The sequence below is a fragment of the Danio aesculapii genome, chromosome 16, assembly GCF_903798145.1.
Source record: "Danio aesculapii chromosome 16, fDanAes4.1, whole genome shotgun sequence".
Lineage (NCBI taxonomy): Eukaryota > Metazoa > Chordata > Actinopteri > Cypriniformes > Danionidae > Danio > Danio aesculapii.
The window spans coordinates 36,134,931-36,153,248 of record NC_079450.1 but is presented as its reverse complement, the minus strand read 5'-3'; the positions used below and the strand labels follow the sequence as shown (position 1 = coordinate 36,153,248).

Genomic DNA, 18,318 nt, shown 5'->3' with positions numbered 1-18,318 from the left:
CACTTAGTACGCAAATGTTGTGCTTTATTAAAAAAAACTAGCTTGACGAGAGAATGTGCAGAGCTGTAAGTAAACTGTAGTTCAATATCTTCAATATTGACTTAATTGAACTCAACCACGTTCCTGGAGGACCACTAACACTGCATGTTTTGGATGTCTCCTTTATCTGTCACACCCATTAATGCACTTTTGCACTTTTCTCCCCATAGACTTCCATTCATACGCACGCAAATGCATCAGACCGGAAACGCAAGCTTGTGCGACAAGTTTTCGCAGTTCGCTGCTTTGGAAAGTTCAAGCTTGGTGAACTCTGACCTGCAAAATTGCATCACATGATTGCGTGAGACCAATCAAAGATCGAAACGTGCCCTCTCTGGACAGAAATTTAAAACATGGACCGATCGCTTGCTTTTTTTTCTTGTCTGATTATCTTGTTTAATCTCACCCCTTTTCGCAGCGCCGTACTACAGAATTTTGCACGCACAAACTCTAGTGTGTCCTCAGCATTACAGCTCTTTGAGTCTTTGCTAATGAGCTGATGATCTGAATCAGGAGTGTTTGGTTAAAGAGACATGGAAAATGTGCAGAGTTGTTGGTCCTCCAGGAATGTGGTTGAGAAACACTGCTATAAGCCATAATATATAAATGACAATGGACTTTATGCACAGCTAGTGTTTTTCAGCCAATGACGAACTTCCTGTGAAAGCTTTATGTGACTATTTTCAATTTCATAAGGTTCCTTTTACAGCATCGATGTTGTAATGTAATTCAAATATAATCAGTTAAATAGAATTAAACATCCATTTCGTTGTGTAAAAAGAGATGAAAGATCGTTTAAACACAGGCGCTGTCATTAGCAGCAGGCTAGCGCAGAAACTCCATTTAAAAAAACACTGGGGTAAAATAATTTCCATATTTTAAAGACGTATGGCGCAGAAAAATATAATTTAATGCAGTGCTTCTTGTTTGGTTTGATACCCACTTTATATCGTAACTCAGCCAGGCAGTGATGATTGCTGTTCTTTTTTAAAGAAATCAGATCTTAAACGCTGTGATTTTTGTATGGGATAACAATGAACCGGAAGCACTGGGGCTGGCTGGCTAAAATTAAAAGTCCTGATAAAGTCCTGATTGAAAGTCCAGAGTGTCCTGATAAATCAATGTAGAGAAATTTAAGGCTCTTAAAAGTCTTCTACTATTTTGCAAGTTATTAAATTTTATATTATTTTTGAATATGCAATGTATAGTTGTATGCTAAAGTTTGGCTGAATTAAATCTGCGAATATCAGGAGGCTGTGTATGAAATCAATGTTATCCTGCTTGATTTGACATCCTGCTGCTTTTTTTACAGGGTGTCCGCGGGGTCCTAAAAAGTATTAAAAGTTGATAAATCAATTATTAGAACACTAAGGCACTTAAAAGAAATTTAAAAAGTCTTAATCGCGTTTTTTGCAAGGTCTTAAATTTTGTTCAAGCATTGTCTAAAGTGTTTGACTTCAAAAAAATCATAAATATATTTATTTTCCTCCTAATATTAACAACAGCGTGCTCGATCTATGCATCTGGTTCAGGCTGGGACACGTCCGGCAATTTGCGACAAACGCGGGAAGGTGATGTGACGCTCTCCACATGTAGTGAAACCATAACTCCTGGTTAAAGGAAGATGAGTTTAAACATTGGCTGAAGCCCTTCACTGAAAACAACCTCGCAATTTTCTTTCAAGCTTCGTTTTTTCCGAGCTTATCTGAGTTCTGTTGCATGGTTGTGCTCCATTGATTTATTTAACTACAACTGTTTATTAACAACCTTTATTAAGTTAAAGGTTTGATACTTATTAGAACTTGAAGTGGCGATGAGGTCTTTAAATATTCTGAGAAGGTCTTTATATAGTCTTAAAAAGATATTGAAATTACCTTTAGGATTCCTGCTTATACAATGTTTTACTGCAGTATCCAAGGCAACATTATTATTTCTGCACCTCTATAGGTGCCAACCTGCTGAATTAGCTAGATTTAATAGATTTTTATTCAGTATATGAATAATACTTTAGTTTTGAATTAATTTCTCACATTCATATTTAGTAAATATACTGTTCGTTAAAATCTCGCCAGTGTTTCCAATTGAAACCTAAAGTGGTTAAAGGGTCTTAAAATGTATGTAAAGAGTCTTAAAAGCTCTTTATTTTCCCTCTCTGATTCCTGTATATACGTTGATGCCCCTTTTTTCTGATGTACGTTCACTTTTAGGATGGTTTCTAGCTAGTTTGTGTAAATCAGGCCCCTGATGTTTCTGTAAAGGTGATGTGAAATCATCTTTCTTTTCTTTCTTTCTCTCTTCTCTGTCGCAGGTTTGTATGCTGCTGTCTGTGATGGACTGAAGTGAACTGTGACATTTAAAGAGCGCCTGAAGAGGACAAATTTTAAGGCCTTTAGTAATATATTACTATTTACATACAGCACTGATGTATGTGTACAAATGTTAGTCCGTTTGAAAGTTCTTCTCATTCTTTGGGATTTGTGGTGGACTGTGATGAAAAAGGTTGAAACTGCAGAAATACAAGCATTTCTGAGGTTCGATATTCGTTGGGTAAGGTTTAATGGTGGCTGAAAACAATTATACTGTATCCGCTCGTACCATTGCACTCATTACTCAGTAATGATCTCGTTTCCTGTATAATCAGAGACCCAGCTTTGGCTGTCGCTGAGGTGAAGTGTGCACTTTTCGAGGGGGTGTTGAGCATGTATTTAAAAAATGGAAACAAATGAGATCTTTCTTTTTTTTTCTTCTTCCTTTACTGGGATCTTTGTTTTAAACTCTCATACCTTTAGATCGAAAGAAAACACATTGAAATGTGAAACACACATAAGAGTGAACAGTGACTGATGGTTCAGCATCGCCTGGCATTATAAATGAATGTTGTTCATTTTTATAACTGTTTTCTTTTTCTGTGCTCAGACAAGTTCTGATGGGTATTCTCGTTTTGTTTGTTTTTTAGGAAGGGGTTTTACGGTAACTGCGTTTTTATAGCTTTTTGACACACTTTCATAAAAAGGATCATCATTCTGTCATCTCATCCGCTCACTCCGTTTAACACTGTCTGTCCATCCATCTTGACCTTTTCTTGTTCACTCCATTTTCTCCAGCAAATCCAGTGTATGAGCACAAGCAAAACACACACCACAATACCAGAATCATCAATATGAGGGTAAATCTGTGTGGATATTATCAAGAGCAGAGTATTGTTTCAATTATAGCAAGTATTTCGGTGAGCGGTGAACTAAACAGTGCATACAGATAGCACAAGTTAATACTGCAGTTAATTACACTAAATAAGTGCAAGGTTTTATTTTGCAGTGAAGTATTTTTATACCCAAAACACTTAGCGTATCTCTCATCACATCAGCGTGTTTTATTTTTCTGATCTGCTCTCAGTAATATCTACATACGTTTGCTTCATATCTGTTTTGTATGGCGTGACATATTGAAGATCCTTGGCACAAATAAACATCACTCTTCATTGAGGGCGATATTGAAAACCTGCACCCAAATCCTATCCGTGGGAGCAGCAGAAGCTCACAGTAGCATCTGATTTGTTTTATAATATTTATACACGTGGTCGCAAAGTTTAATGATGTAAAAATTTGTTTTTTTGCGAAACAACTGCCTTACTGCTACCAAATGTACAAAAAATGAATAAAAAAATACAGAGAGAGAGAGAAAAACACAATTACTTTTAAATGAAACGTTTTTGTAATGTTCATTAAAAATGCTGGATTTTAACAATATGTGCTCCAGTGTGTTTGGTCTTATTTGCTTTCTGTGTTTTAGATCTGTCTGACTGCTATAGGAGTCTATATGACGTCATCTTGCAGTCTGGACTCAAGAGCTGAACACAGATTGTGGGCACTTTTAAACGCATTCACAAATGTAGTCTGTGAGTGGGGAAAGTGTGGTTTGACGATGAGTAGTAGTAGAGACCATCCCTCCAGATGCTTCCCTCCCTTCCACATGTATCACAGCCAGGCTTAGGGACCGCTAATCGGGATGAAAAAAATGTCCTACTATTGACAAAGCTCGGCTTATTAATATTAAACGGGTTATGTAAATATCGTTCGTTAACTTCCTATAGCGACGATCTGGTTGTTGCATATTAACCGCTCTCACGTTATTCCCTTCCAATGAGAACGGACATATATGAATATTAATTATCTACGCCTTGGCGTCCAATAGGAGACCGTTGGTCTATGAATATTAATGCGCAATCCTTCGTCGCAGTAGGATTTGTAAACTCTCTTACCGGGGGTGAGTCCTGAAAGCGAGAGAGACGCAGTGTGGGCGGGATAAGAGGGAGGAGATTTCACACCGTGTCTTTTTTCTGTCACGGCATCCACCAAAAACGAGGGCATTGGTGTCTTGGTTTCTTATCTTCGAATTACGGTTTGGCTCCTTTTCGCAGTCCAGCTCATTTCGGGAGGCACCGGAGGCCCCAGCGCTCCACCCGTTGCGTTCAGGCGGGCATCAGGCTGTCATAGGTGTGAGTGTGACGGATGCTTGGAGGAGACTGAGCAGGGTACCATCTCACACACCTCACGGTAACGTGCATTTGATCTAAAAATAATCTTTACAATTGAGTTGTTGCGCTCAAGTAAGGTGTTATACAGCTAAACACGTCTGTGCGTGTGAATGTGGGATGATATAGTAATTCGGGTCGCTTGGTTTTATTTACAGACTTAAAAAAATCGATTCTTGTTTGTCGCATATACGTTTGAGGTATATGAGGTGAGCTTTACACATTTACCAACGGACGTTTTAATATTAAACGCGTTTAAAACGCCACTTAAATCACGTCTCCGCCTGTCATCCAAGTTGTCAGCTTTTAATCTTTATTTAATTGTAGAAATATCGATGTGTGCTTCGTCAGTGGCGTCTGTACGTCTTTCTAGACGAGATGTTATTCGAGGACAAGCCTCATTAATCACGTTTGTTAGTCCGTTAACAAACCTGCCCGTGAAAGCCGCGTCCGCGCGCACATTCGCGAGGATACACCTGCATGCGCGCCACCGAGGATGCGCACACTTCTCAATTTAACGCGCACTCACGTCGCTTAATATCAAGGTTTATTGAGCGCTGGGTGTCACTGGTTAAACATACGCTTTATCTGAGATCTCAGCTAGACCACCTCGGTCACACCAGGCCACGAAAATGCTGTCAAGGGTATTACATGTCATTTTCACATTTCGAGCGTAGTATTTGTCTTTATGTTTACGTCTAACTAATTGCAAGCAACCTGATATGTGTGTCTTTCTGTCTCTGTCTATGTGCTGATCTGTTTCTCCTCTGTCCTCTATCTGAAACTGCTTCATATCAGGGTTAATGCATGTTATTTCCCTCTGTCCTTCCCCTCCTTCCTCCCTCAGATGGCCAGAATGAGTTTCCTCTCCTTTCTCCTCTTTTGCTTGACTTCGGTTGCCCATGGCAACAAAGGTCAGTCTCCTCCATCCTTTTGAATGTTGATATTGCATTGTGTTGATGATTAAGTGCGAATGAGTGTATTAATATTTCTGTTCGCAGCTCTGGCACATGTATCAGCCGCTCGATTCATTTCGCTTTATGTTATGGCTGTTCAGTATGCAGTCTTACCAGTTGTGTAGGCCTTATATTTAGGATCACAAAAGGTAGGCCAAATCTCAAGGTGACATGGGAAGAGACAACACGACAGGCCTGGTTCACACTCAAATTAATGCAGGAGCATCCTTAGCTGAGGCTGCATATAAACTGCCTGCAATGTTAAGGGAAACGTAACTATTGTAAATATTGTAAGAAAAGTGACTCTTCAATTACGTTTGTGTGGAAACGTTCAATTTTTAAAGGAGGCGTACCCCAAACCCTATCGCTCAATGTGGGTAAGCAATTTGTGCGAAAATTTACGAATGAGATCTTGCAAATTTATACGAATTATCCATTAATCAAAAAGTTCAGAATTGCCACGAGATTGCGTTAGCCAATCACAGACATCTTTATTTTAACATAAATTCACTTAGCTGACAGTGATTAGAACGTGCATTTAATAGTAATACAGCAAGTGAACATTTATTAATCAAAATAATCGTGAAAATGGCGACGCAGTGGGTAGCAATGTCGCCTTAAAGCAAGACGGTTGCTGGTTCGAGTCCCAGCTGGCTCAGTTGGCATTTATGTGTGGAGTTTGCATGTTCTCCCCGTGTTAGCGTGGGTTTCCTCCGGGTGCTTCGGTTTCCCCCACAAGTCCAAAGACATGCTCGTGAATTGGGTAAGCTAAATTGTCTGAAGTGAATAAGAGTGTGTGTTTCCCAGTAATGGGTTGCAGCTAGAAGGGCATTCACTGCGTAAAACATGATGGATAAGTTGGCGGTTCATTCCACTGTGGCAACCCCTGATTAATAAAGGGACTAAGCCAAAAAAAAATGAATAAATGCATCGTGAAAATTAAGTTTTAGACATTATTTAGCACAATGCTTTTTAACTGGTTTGGCCAGTGAATATTAAACCATGACCAGTTTTTTCCCTCTTTCCATTTAGTTAAGAAATAAATCCAAATTTACATTTATTTGGATTTAAAACCCAAGATAATTTACTTCACAAAAATGATTGACATGACTGCTGTCCCACTTTACTTAACATGCACATGCAAATATAAAAGAAAATTAATAGAACAAATGAATAATCAGCATAAGGGTTTTAAATAGCAGTCTTAAAATAGTTTTTGTGATACAAAAAGGTAGTAAATTGTTTTAGATTAATTTAGTTTAAAGCATCATTAGTCCATCATTAGGGGCAATTCATTCTGACTTGGTGCTTCACATATAACAAAAATGACACGCTTAACACAATAAGCACCAACACCTAACATCAAGTACACAAACAAAAAAACTGAAAGAAAAAAAGAGCAGAAAAAAGACAAATAAATAACATTAATATTAAGTCATTCAGTTCATTTACCTTTGGGCTTAGACCCTTTGGTAATCCAGGGTCGCCACAGCAGAATGAACCGCCAACTTACCCAGCATATGTTTTATGCAGCGGACGCCCTTCCAGCTGCAACCCAACTCTGGAAAACACTCATTCACACAAATACACTACGGGCAAATTCCACACAGAAATGCCAACTGACCCAACTGAAACCAGCAACCTTCTTGCTGTGAGGTGACACTGTATAACAATTATTTATATTTTTACACTGTTATTTATATAAAATTATTTATATTTTTACACATTTTTACTGTGACGGTTGGGTTTAGGGTAGGGGTAGATGTCAAAAAATCTAATTTATTGGGTATTTTAATAAATAACAAACAATACTCAATACAACTACTGTTTTTACATTACTGTGATGGTTGGGTTTAGGCTTGGAGTAGGGGTAGAATTGAATAAAATACAATCAATAGGAAATTTAATAAATAATATGAATAATTCTCGTTGACTTCCAGCTCCAACCGTATCTGATCTAGAAACAACCCAGTTATGTCTGCGGTCTGAAGGTAATATAAAGTTGAGGAAAAAATAAGGAACGCCATGGATCTGTTTCTTCGCTCTTCTTTATTCATTTTTATTAAGTATTATAGAAGTATCGGATCGGGTTTTAGTATCAGTAGATACTCAAAATCAAATGACTTAGACTCCAGGGCAAAAAACCTGATCGGGACATCCTTAATAACAACAATAATAATTTATATATATAAAAAATAATAATTAATAATAATATATATAATAATCCATTGATCAACGACATTTATTACATAACTGAAATTGCTTTAGGTACAAAAGTAAACTTATAACGATTTGTGGAACATCTTTTTGTCCTTAGACGTCGCCCAAGGGGCATTCATCCACTCGAAATATTTGTTTTAGGGGTGTGTGTTGTCTCCTACTATACATGTGTGCTGTCTCCTCCTATATATACTTATTTTCCATCCTCAACACCTGCTGTTTGTAATAGGATGCAAGGCTCCTAAAATTTTTGAGCACAAATTAGCAATGCTTTGAAAACAATTGCTGTTATTTATAGACAAAATTGGTTACAGATACCACATTTGTTTAAATATATATATATAAAATAAATGTAAAATTACAGAAAAGCGCAGCATGGTAAAAACACAATGCCAACATGAACTGTAGGTGAAACGCATGAAAATTGCTCCTGATTAACAGAATCAACATGATGCCTGCATGCAAATCATTCCCAGCTACTGGAAGCAATGTAATTTATTGGTAATTTTTGGTCATTGCATGACTTACTGATTTACAGCATAGCACTGAAGTAGCATGTTGGTCATTTCTTTTGCTCTTTAGTTATAATGAAGTGATTAGTGCACCATACCTACTGGGATTTCAACCCAACAGCTGAGAAATACAGGTTCAGAAATACAAACTAGAATGTGGAGGGATTTTGTAAAAGTAATAAAGCATAATGGGTGTTTTATATTTTAAAAGAAAGAGATCTGTTTCGAATAAAGTCAGGCATTCAGACTTACTGATGGGCCTGGAAAGATCAATCCACCAGTAAGGAACAGTGAAACAGAAGGTTCTGGAAAGTGATTTTGATCCTCTTTCTGAAGGTACCATGAGGCGACGCTCATTTACCGACATTGATTTCTTGAACACACTGGCCATCAGAATGGCCATCAGAAGTGTTCAGATTAATCAGAATACACTGACCGTTGCAGGAGATTTTGTACAATGCTGACCGAGCTCCACACGCGCGCAAAACCTCTCATTATAGCATACAGTGCAGAAATAAACCAGACATTCATTGATTATAACAGAACTGTGTGAGATTGTGATAAACTGAAGTCAATGACAGATTTTTGTTGATTATAAAAGAAGCCCATTTTCTAAAAAATGTACAGTTGAAGGCAAAATTATAAGCTGTCCTCTGAAATTCTGAGTTTTTTTTAATGGAGAGAATGTCTTTTTTTCAGCAGATTTTTAAACATGATTATTTCTAATGACAGTGTATAATATTTGACTTGTTACCAGAATTCAGTGCAATTTAAAGGCTTAAACTTTTAAATGTACACCTTAATTTCAACTTTAGACTTTTATTTCATTATGTTGATGTACTTCTAACTGAAAAATTGAGTAGGGAACCTGGATTTATTTTTGCACGTTATTCTTTTGTCACAAACTAAGAGGGGCATGGTTAAGGATATTGTGGCTGAAGCTGGCACAATAACATCAATATAAGGACAGACACTCCAAACACACAATTCATTCATTCCTTCATTTTTTTTTTCAGCTTAGTCCCTTTATTAATCTGGGGTCGCCACAGCAAAATGAACCGCCATAAATTGCAGCATATGTTTTACGCAGCAGATGCCCTTTCAGCTTCAACCCATCACTGGGAGACATCCATACACACTCATTCACACACATACACTACGGACAATTTAGCTTTCCCAAACACAGAATCAAATGGACAAAATTTAATAGAAGATTAACAAAACAAAACATTTTATAAAGTAGATGTACTTGCATAGATTAATTGCTCAGCTAAAGAATGAGAATGTGTGCTAGCAAAATAAACATAGTTAGTATTGTAACATAATTAGGTAAGTCGTTGGTAGGCCCACACGAAATCTGCGTGTGCAGATTTCTACAGATTTTTAGCCCACTGAGTCTATTTATTTACTTGTGTGCAAATTTATATTTCTTCAGTTTTTTAAATTATTGCTAATACTATTGACTAATATGAAAATATTAATTTGATTTATTTACAATACGATTTCAGGGTTCAACGCTAAGGATTTTTTTCTACTGGCCCAAAATTTTTACTCGCACCTCCAAAAAAAAAATGAATAGCTATTTTAGCCACATGTTTTAAATAATGTGTCAAAAATAACATGTGAATCTAGAATTGAAATAGTTAAATTTAAATAAAATTTTTATGTATAATGAGTATGAATTCAAAGTGTTATGCAAACAAAAAGAGCAGTATGGAAAATGTGCTGGTGTTTTATTGCAATTCTAAATTGTTTAACAAAAGGTGGCTGACTTGTCAAACTGACGGCAAACTGTACAAAACATCACTTGATTTTTTTTCATTGTGTTGTACCCACGTAAATGTCTGCTTCCAGAACGTTAGAAACAGACCTTTTCTTTTAGCCTTTTAATTTGATGTTGCCACCATCTTGCCATGTCTTCGCTGTACTGGTTGTTACCAGGTAACGGAAAAAAATAACGTGCTCACAACATCCAATCAAATAAGAAGAATCGAAAAGCTATATGGTAGTTACGACAGAACAGGTTGCATTGAAAGGCTTAAAAGCACAAACTTCCTCAAGTCTGTATTTGCATGCTATTGACAAATAGTTGCAGGCAAACTAAACTTGACTAGGTGACTAGGCAGCACTGACCTGATCGGGCCAGTAACGATCCTGTCTACTGTCCCAAGCGTCTCTCACACTGACCCTGGGCCATCGGGCAGTCCTTATTGTTGAGCCCTGAGGTTTGTAAAGTAATATTATCTGCATTTTAGTAGATCTATCATATGAGAGACTTTTTATGAGAGATTTTATATGAGAAACGTTTAATAGGATTTGCTTTGTAAACATTGAATAAAAGTTAAAAAGGTATTATATATTATTTCATATATCAAGTTTGTTATGATACTCTCAAAATCATTTCACATAAATCTGCAGATATGTTACAACATTCTGCGCAGAAATAGCAAAAAAAGTCAGCAGATTCTGTCTGGCCCTGGTCAATGGACAACATTGGTTTGTCCTGTAGCCAATCGTAGGCGGCAGAAGGGGGTCGCACACTGGATGCGGCGTTCAGCGCAACTACAACTCAGGACACAGTTCATATTTCTGCCGCACCACAGAGCGCCATCTGAATATTTTTATTTGGACTCTTTTCACAAGACTGCTATGACGCATTTAACAGTCATCATGATCTGAAATCCTTGAAAGTTTTTAATATTTAGATTTTTTAAAAAAGATATGAAAATTTTTATGCATTTATGACTGTATTATATCATCTTAGTGTCAAAATACAAAAATTACCGCTTAAGCGAGCTGTTTCTAATGCAGCGTCTATGAGGCAGAGAGTAAACTTGATGTTATTCTCTCCTCTGGCTGCCGTCATCAGTCTCACACTATTTTTTTCCTTTTTCTGAAAGTCTTGATAACACAATTTTTAATATGTTGTCAGTCATTCTCCATTCATTTACAATTCAAATTGCGCGTCAGATTCATGACAACTCGAAAAACTTTCTCCAAGACTGTATGTTCCTGTTAATATAAATAGTCAGTGGAGAAATTCATTTAATTTTGCATGAAATGGCTTCATTTTGATGTGCAACAAGGAGTTCATTGCTGTTTCTAAATCATGTTGCGCTGTGTCTCAGCAGATCGCATTCGCAACACTGAAGTAGAGAGGGTTATTACCTGCTCTTCACACACAAAGTAGGCCTACCTCTAAATTAAATTAATTTAGAAAAGGCTCAATAATACATTGGACAGATCCTCAACACACTGATTTCTCCCCTTTGTGCTGCTAAGTTTTGAAAGTGTCCGCAGATACCGGAGGGTTGTGCGCTGTGTCTCAGTAATGCATCAAGGGCTTCATTTACATGCGCAGACGTGACGTGCGCCGCTCTGTAAAATTATTCTGTAATATTAAAAGTTTCTGTTCTCTCATCCTTCCGACTGAGTTTATTCTTCCGAGGAGAGTACTTTCAGTGTTGCAAATAGTTTGTAAATCCTGTCCTATTGTGGTAAAAGTAGTTGATTTGAATTATTAAGGTGTGAAACTGACGGGCGCAATGTGGATTGTCATAAACAGAAAATTATTTAGCCTAATATAGACTACTCCGAAGCTAAATATTTCATTTAATTTTTTTTTATATAAAATATTTATTTATTTGTGTTTTGATGAGGGTCAATAGTGGTAGCCTATTACAAAGAAAAATCTTAATATTATAAAAGCATCATGTTTTTAGCTAGATTGTGCCATCTGTCATATACAGTAGGCCTATAGGTCTGTTATTTTTACTAAAGAAGATATATTATTTAAGTTTATCACCAGAACTATAGAAACTGTATTATGCTTTAAAAAATGGCACAGTATCGGGATCGGATCTGTATCGGTCGATATTCAGAATTTTGGTATTTGGGATTCCAAAAAAATGGACTCTCTGATTCACTGCACTCTAAGTTTACCCAATTATGATGACTTCCGCTACTGAGAAACCCGGAAATGTAAAAAGGGCCATTAAATAACATTCAAATGTGCGCATCTGGTGTGCGATACTTCCAACAGTCATGTGCGCACCGTGTCGCAGCACTGAGTGGCGTATCCAGCGTGCGATCCCCTTAATAATATCAAGAATAAAAAAATAAATATATATAAAAAAAACTGTTTTCATTCCAGCCAAACTAAAACAAATAAGACTTCTCCAGAAGAAAAAATGTAATAGGAAATACTGTAAATAATTCCGTATTCTGCTAAACATCACTTATTTGTTAATACTTAACAAATATTTGAAAAATAATAAAAATTTTACTCATAATTTTGCCTTCAACTGCATATGCCACTTAAACTTTGAACACTTTTTTGTTTTTCATGCTTAACGGCAGCCACACCACGAACTAGAAGTGTCGCATCTCACCACATCTCCCATGTTTTACATTTCTACAGTGATATAGCGATGCATGGGACAAAAATATCCCACAGATCGGCTAGAGTAGGTCTGCAACATGATGAAGAAGGTGAAAGAAATATGAGAAAGGATGAAACGACACGCTGGAATATAAGCGTTGGCTCTCAGATGAAATAGCAGATAAATGTAGATTAACCAGTGGAGGAGCAGAGGATGGAGAAGATGCTCTGTAGGATCTCAGTGAGACAGGAATGAGAGGTCGACGCTTGTCCTTGAAGAAAAGGGTGAAAGCTTATCTATTCTCGTCGCTGCTATTTTTAGAGACGTGGGAAACCGGAGATGCTAGATTTCCTTAATTTACGGCTAATGTTCCTCAGTGTGATCATCATATACATGTGTAGCTCTGCCTGCTCAGAACGCTGTGGTCTATGTGTGTGTGTAAGCAGCACGTGTGATAAATGGAGTGAAATGCACAGTGTTGTCTCTCGGTCTGTAATCCGAAGAGTAATCCAGCGCTCTGATGCTCAGATTAATGTTATATGGCTGAGTGAGGGATGAGAGGGAGGAAAGGAGGAGTGAATGGGTGGGTGAGAGAGGGAGCGGAAGTGAAATAAATGGCAAAAAACGACAGATTGATTTGAAATATTAGAGAGTGGTGGTAGAAACATTTCCACCATTGGGACTGGCGCATTGGGTTAGGGGTCAGTGCTGTGTGCTGTCATAAGACCAGGGTTTAAAGCCCTTTTAATAGGCAGGGCTCAATAATAAGGATTAGCAGATATGATTTTTACCATCCTTGCCAATATTTTACTGGCCTGACCTAAAAAAAAGATTTTATTTTTAACTAGGTCTTTCACAATTATTGATTTATCATGGTTATTTGATTTAGATGCAGTTATTTACTACTGTATGCAGTGCAGCTTAAATTTCATTCACATTTTGACTTGCAGTTAAGGAAAATGTGTTATAATGTTTGTAATCAAATATAACTATAAGTACTTGTACAGTTGAGGTCAGAATTATAAGCCCCCCTGTTTATTTTTTTCCCCAATTTCTGTTTTTAACGGAGAGATTTTTTCAACACATTTCTAAACATAATAGTTTTAATAACTCATCTCTAATAACTGATTTATTTGATCTTTGCCATGTTGACAGTACAGAATATTTGACTAGATATTTTTCAAGACGCTTTTATACAGCTTAAAGTTACACAATTAAAGGCTTAACTAGATTAATTACGTTAACTAGGCAGGTTAGAGTAATTAGGCAAGTTATTGTATAATGATGGTTTGTTCTGTAGACAATTGAAAAATATATAGCTTAAAGGGGCTAATAATTTTGACCTTAAAATGGTTTTTAAAAAATTAAAAACTGCTTTTATTCTAGCCGAAATAAAACAAATAAGACTTTCTGCAGAAGAAAAAATATTATCAGACATACTGTGAAAATTTCCTTGCTTTGTTAAACATCATCTGGGAAATATATTTAAAAAGAAAAAAAAAGTTATTTAACCCAATGGTTGAGTTAAGAATATTTGGTGCTTTGCTCAGTTATTTTTAACCTTTATTGGGTTATTTATTTAATAACTCAACCAGTTGGGTTAAATATTTTGTGCTCTGTTGAGTTATTTTTAACCTTCATATGGTTATTTATTTAATAACTCAACCAGTTGGGTTAAAAATTTTGAATTTCAACAATCAACTAAATTAACTGACACATAACAGATATAATAATATGCATACATACTTTTTTTTTTTTTTGCTTTCTAAAGTTTATTTAACCTCTAATGCAATAATATTGTTGTTATTTCTTTTTTTATCAAATTACCTCTTAGGTAAGGCGAGATCTCCACTTAAGTATAATACTTAGAGGGAAACTGTGCTTATTGCATTATAAAGCTTGAAGCATTAGAATCAGTACTCGGTATCGGCCGATCACCATGCTGATCGGAGCATCTCAAACATGTACCTGATCATTTTTACACATTTGACAAAACCTCTTGTATGTTAGCCTGCAAAAAAACACCTGAAAAACAAATCATGTGCAACATAAATTGCGAAATGCATTATTAAAAATATTGAAAATTTGTATGTACAGCATAATGAAAGTAACATTTTCAGAGGCGACGCAGCACTGGCCTGAAAGTCCCCAGGCAATCAGGGTGTTCTTAATGTTGAGGATTTCTCAATCTCAGGGAGTTTGATGATGGTTTGCATGCTTGGCTCTTTCCCTGTGTGTTCACAGAGAGCTCTCTGTCTGCATTTGAGTGATAGGTGCAATATACCTCACGGTGCGCGATCAGGCCAAACATCTCTACACCTAATTACTCTGCAAGGCAGCGAGGCTCAACGTGCCGTGCGTGTATGTGTGTTTGTGTGTGTTGTGTTTGTCCATCACACAGCTTTGGTGGATCCCCATATGGGTATGTTTGTAACTTAATGTGCAAGTGTTATGCATATGTACAGCTGGCTGAACCATTGCACCATCTGCCACTAGCGTATTATGGCACAACTTTTTTTTTTTGTGCTGCAAATTCCTTCGCCTGAGACTGCTTGTGTTTGTTTTGGAACCTTTGCTCGCTCACCTTCATTACGGCGTGTTAAAAATAGTTATGTCAAAGAAATGAAATTGCTATTTGTTCTGAATCACACACTGTTCTTGTTGCTCTCATGCCGTCTCTTGCTTTTGTGATTTTTCTCTCTCAGCCAATAAACACAAGCCATGGATCGAGACGGAGTATCAAGGCATCGTCATGGAAAACGACAACACTGTCCTTCTCAACCCACCTCTGTTCGCCCTGGATAAAGACGCACCGCTGCACTATGCAGGTAAAGATGCTGATGATGTGTGCTACAGTCTGTCGTCAGTATTGTAACGTATGCTGTGCATCACTCTCTGTTATTGCGCATTATGAAGTATCATACAGTATAGAAAATGAGTTATGTAAATGCGTATTAAAAAAAAAAATCCCTTAATTTGCAACAAAAAGTGTTTGCGCTTACTTGAGGTGCCTTTTTTGTGAAAAATGTTTAACGGGTATAATGAGAGATGGAAATGCATTTGTCGAAAAAACTCTGACGAACATTACAGCCACATGACTAATGCTGCCTCCATTATGCTTGCCTTGTTTACTGTTGGTTACTAGGTTACCAATACTACAGTCAGCCACTCCTAACTTAATGGAATGCATATAAATCAAATTGGGATTTGTTTGCAAACTTTTGAATGTTAGGATGTGACACTAGCTTGCACCTAGTTTAGTTTACAGATGGTATTAATCGTAGTAAACACTTACTACGGGTGCAAATGGCATATGAAATGTTTTGAGATTGTCCACCTAGAACTCTAATAGAGGTACATTACTGGTCAAAAGTTTGAGGTCAGTTTTTTTCTTTTTTTTATTATTCTGTTCATCAAGGCGGCATTCATTAAATGTAAAAATATATATATTGTTAAATATTCAAAGTTTTAAATAGCTGTTTTATTATTATATGTAGTTTCAAGTGAAATTATTACTCTAGTCATTATTGTTTTTTTACCTAAACCATTATTATTATTATTATTATTATTATTATTATTATTATTATTATTATTATTATTATTATTATTATTATATAATTAAAATTAGAGTGATTTCTGAAGGATCGTGTGACTCTGAAGACTGGCGTAATGAAGCTAACAATTCATCTTTAATATCATTAGAATAAATGATTAAATTAAATGATAAACTACTTTTGACCAGTTATTTTATTGTGCAATAACATTTCAGAATTTTACAATTTCTACTGTATTTTTTGAAGAAATAAATGCAGCTTTGGTGAGCAGGAGAAGCTTATTTTAAAACATTTACAAATCCTACTGACCCCAAACTTTTAACCGTTAGTGTAGCTGAAAATGCATTTGATTGGATTGGTTCTATAGTGTAAACGCTCACAGAATTGAATGCCAAACCTTATGGGACATGTTGTTGAAGTGCACTAGCCAGTATGTTTTGTTAAGTTGAGGAATAGTAAAAAAATAAATAAAAAGCAAAAGTTTCTTTGAAAGTTCTGTGACACTCCTCATTTTAACACAATCACAATGTAGTTTTATGGCTATTCGAGCAGACGTAAAAGCTTCGGTTTCTGTGACATTTCGTATTGTCTCCTTTTGTGCTCATTAGTCAGTTCAAACTTATATTACAATGTTAGATTGATGAAAAAGCCTATACATTCTCCCACCTCTAGATTTGGTCAAAAATTGGTAGAACTGCTCTTCAGTGGATCATCCTTCAATAGAGACATGCAGTAATATTTACTCCCAGGGCCATTTATATTGAAGTTGATATTTAGCCGCACCATGTTAGTGTTTCGTAACACCTAATTTTTATTAGGTGGGTCGTTAGCCCAACGCCCAATGAAACCAGAGCACTCGGAGAAAACCCACATGAACACAACATGCAAACTCTACACAGAAATGCCAACTGACCCAGCTGAGGCTCGAACCAGCGACCTTCTTGCTGTGAGGTGACAGTGCTACCCACTGTGCCACTCTGCACCATCCACTATTTGACACAATTTAAATCGCAAAATCACTATAGAAATAAAGATGGCTTGACTTGACTTGACTTGACTTGACTTGACCTGACCTGACCTGACCTGACCTGACCTGACCTGACCTGACCTGACCTGACCTGGCTTGGCTTGGCTTGGCTTGGCTTGACCTGTCTTGTCTTGACCTGTCTTGTCTTGTCTTGTCTTGTCTTGTTTTGGCTTGGCTTGGCTTGGCTTGGCTTGGCTTGGCTTGGCCTGGACTGACCTAAGCTGGCCTGGCTTGCCTTGATTTGATTTGATTTGATTTGATTTGATTTGATTTGATTTGATTTGATTTGATTTGATTTGATTTGATTTGATTTGATTTGATTTGATTTGATTTGATTGACTTGACTTGACTCGGCTTGAAATGGCTTGGTTTGACTCGGCTTGGCCTGGCTTAGCTTGATTTGACTTGATTTAACTTGGCTTGACTTGACTTGACTTGACTTGACTTGACTTGACTTGACTTGGCTTGACCAAAGAGACAGATTCATTCAAACACCAGGTATAAACTTGAAAGTACCCCCTTCCTCCTATCTTGAGGACATTTTTCACCTTCATGCAGATTTCCAGGGTTTTATTGAAACGACTGGATTCACACTGAAAATTTACAGAACAAAAATAAATATGACTGCGCCTTTAGTCTATATATACAATCTCTTACACCTCAAGTGTGAAAAGAAAGCAATCATTGTGCATGTGACATTACTGCAGTAGTTTCACCTTTATCTGTTATAGTGTTGTTCTTGTGAATAATTCAATGAAGCTGTGTCACTTCAGTTAAATTTCACAGGCATAATTGGTTTGTTGTCAATAGTGAAGCGATGTATGAAACACAGTTCATGCAAAGTTCACTTTCACACCAAGCAACGTCCTGTTGGTCAGCTCAGTGAATCTGTGTAGCACTCTTGAAATGATAGCAAAATCTGCTAAGGTAAATCTTTTGAGTTCTGCAAGTAAAAATCTATCCTAAAACTTGAATTAAATAAAAATGTGACATTTATTGTGAATATTTAGAACATTTTAATTGTAATATATATGTATATATATATTTTAATGTGATTTCGTCTTTGGTCAGCGAATATAACCTCTTATGCCTGCAGT

At 36.7% G+C, this 18,318-nt stretch overlaps 2 protein-coding genes across 2 annotated transcripts in view; both read left to right on the top strand.

Moving 5' to 3' along the window:
* Positions 1-3,785, top strand: part of lpcat3 (lysophosphatidylcholine acyltransferase 3) — a 49,154-nt gene extending 45,369 nt beyond the window's left edge. The window contains exon 13 of the mRNA XM_056475495.1: positions 2,348-3,785. The gene's annotated coding sequence lies outside the window, so the exon portion shown is untranslated. The remainder of the gene's footprint in view (positions 1-2,347) is intronic.
* Positions 3,786-4,314: 529 nt separating this feature from the next.
* clstn3 (calsyntenin 3) overlaps positions 4,315-18,318 on the top strand; it is a 45,896-nt gene continuing 31,892 nt past the window's right edge. The window contains exons 1-3 of the mRNA XM_056475127.1: positions 4,315-4,592; positions 5,418-5,484; positions 15,346-15,468. Coding sequence (XP_056331102.1) covers positions 5,418-5,484; positions 15,346-15,468 — 190 coding nt within the window. The 5' untranslated portion in view covers positions 4,315-4,592. The remainder of the gene's footprint in view (positions 4,593-5,417; positions 5,485-15,345; positions 15,469-18,318) is intronic.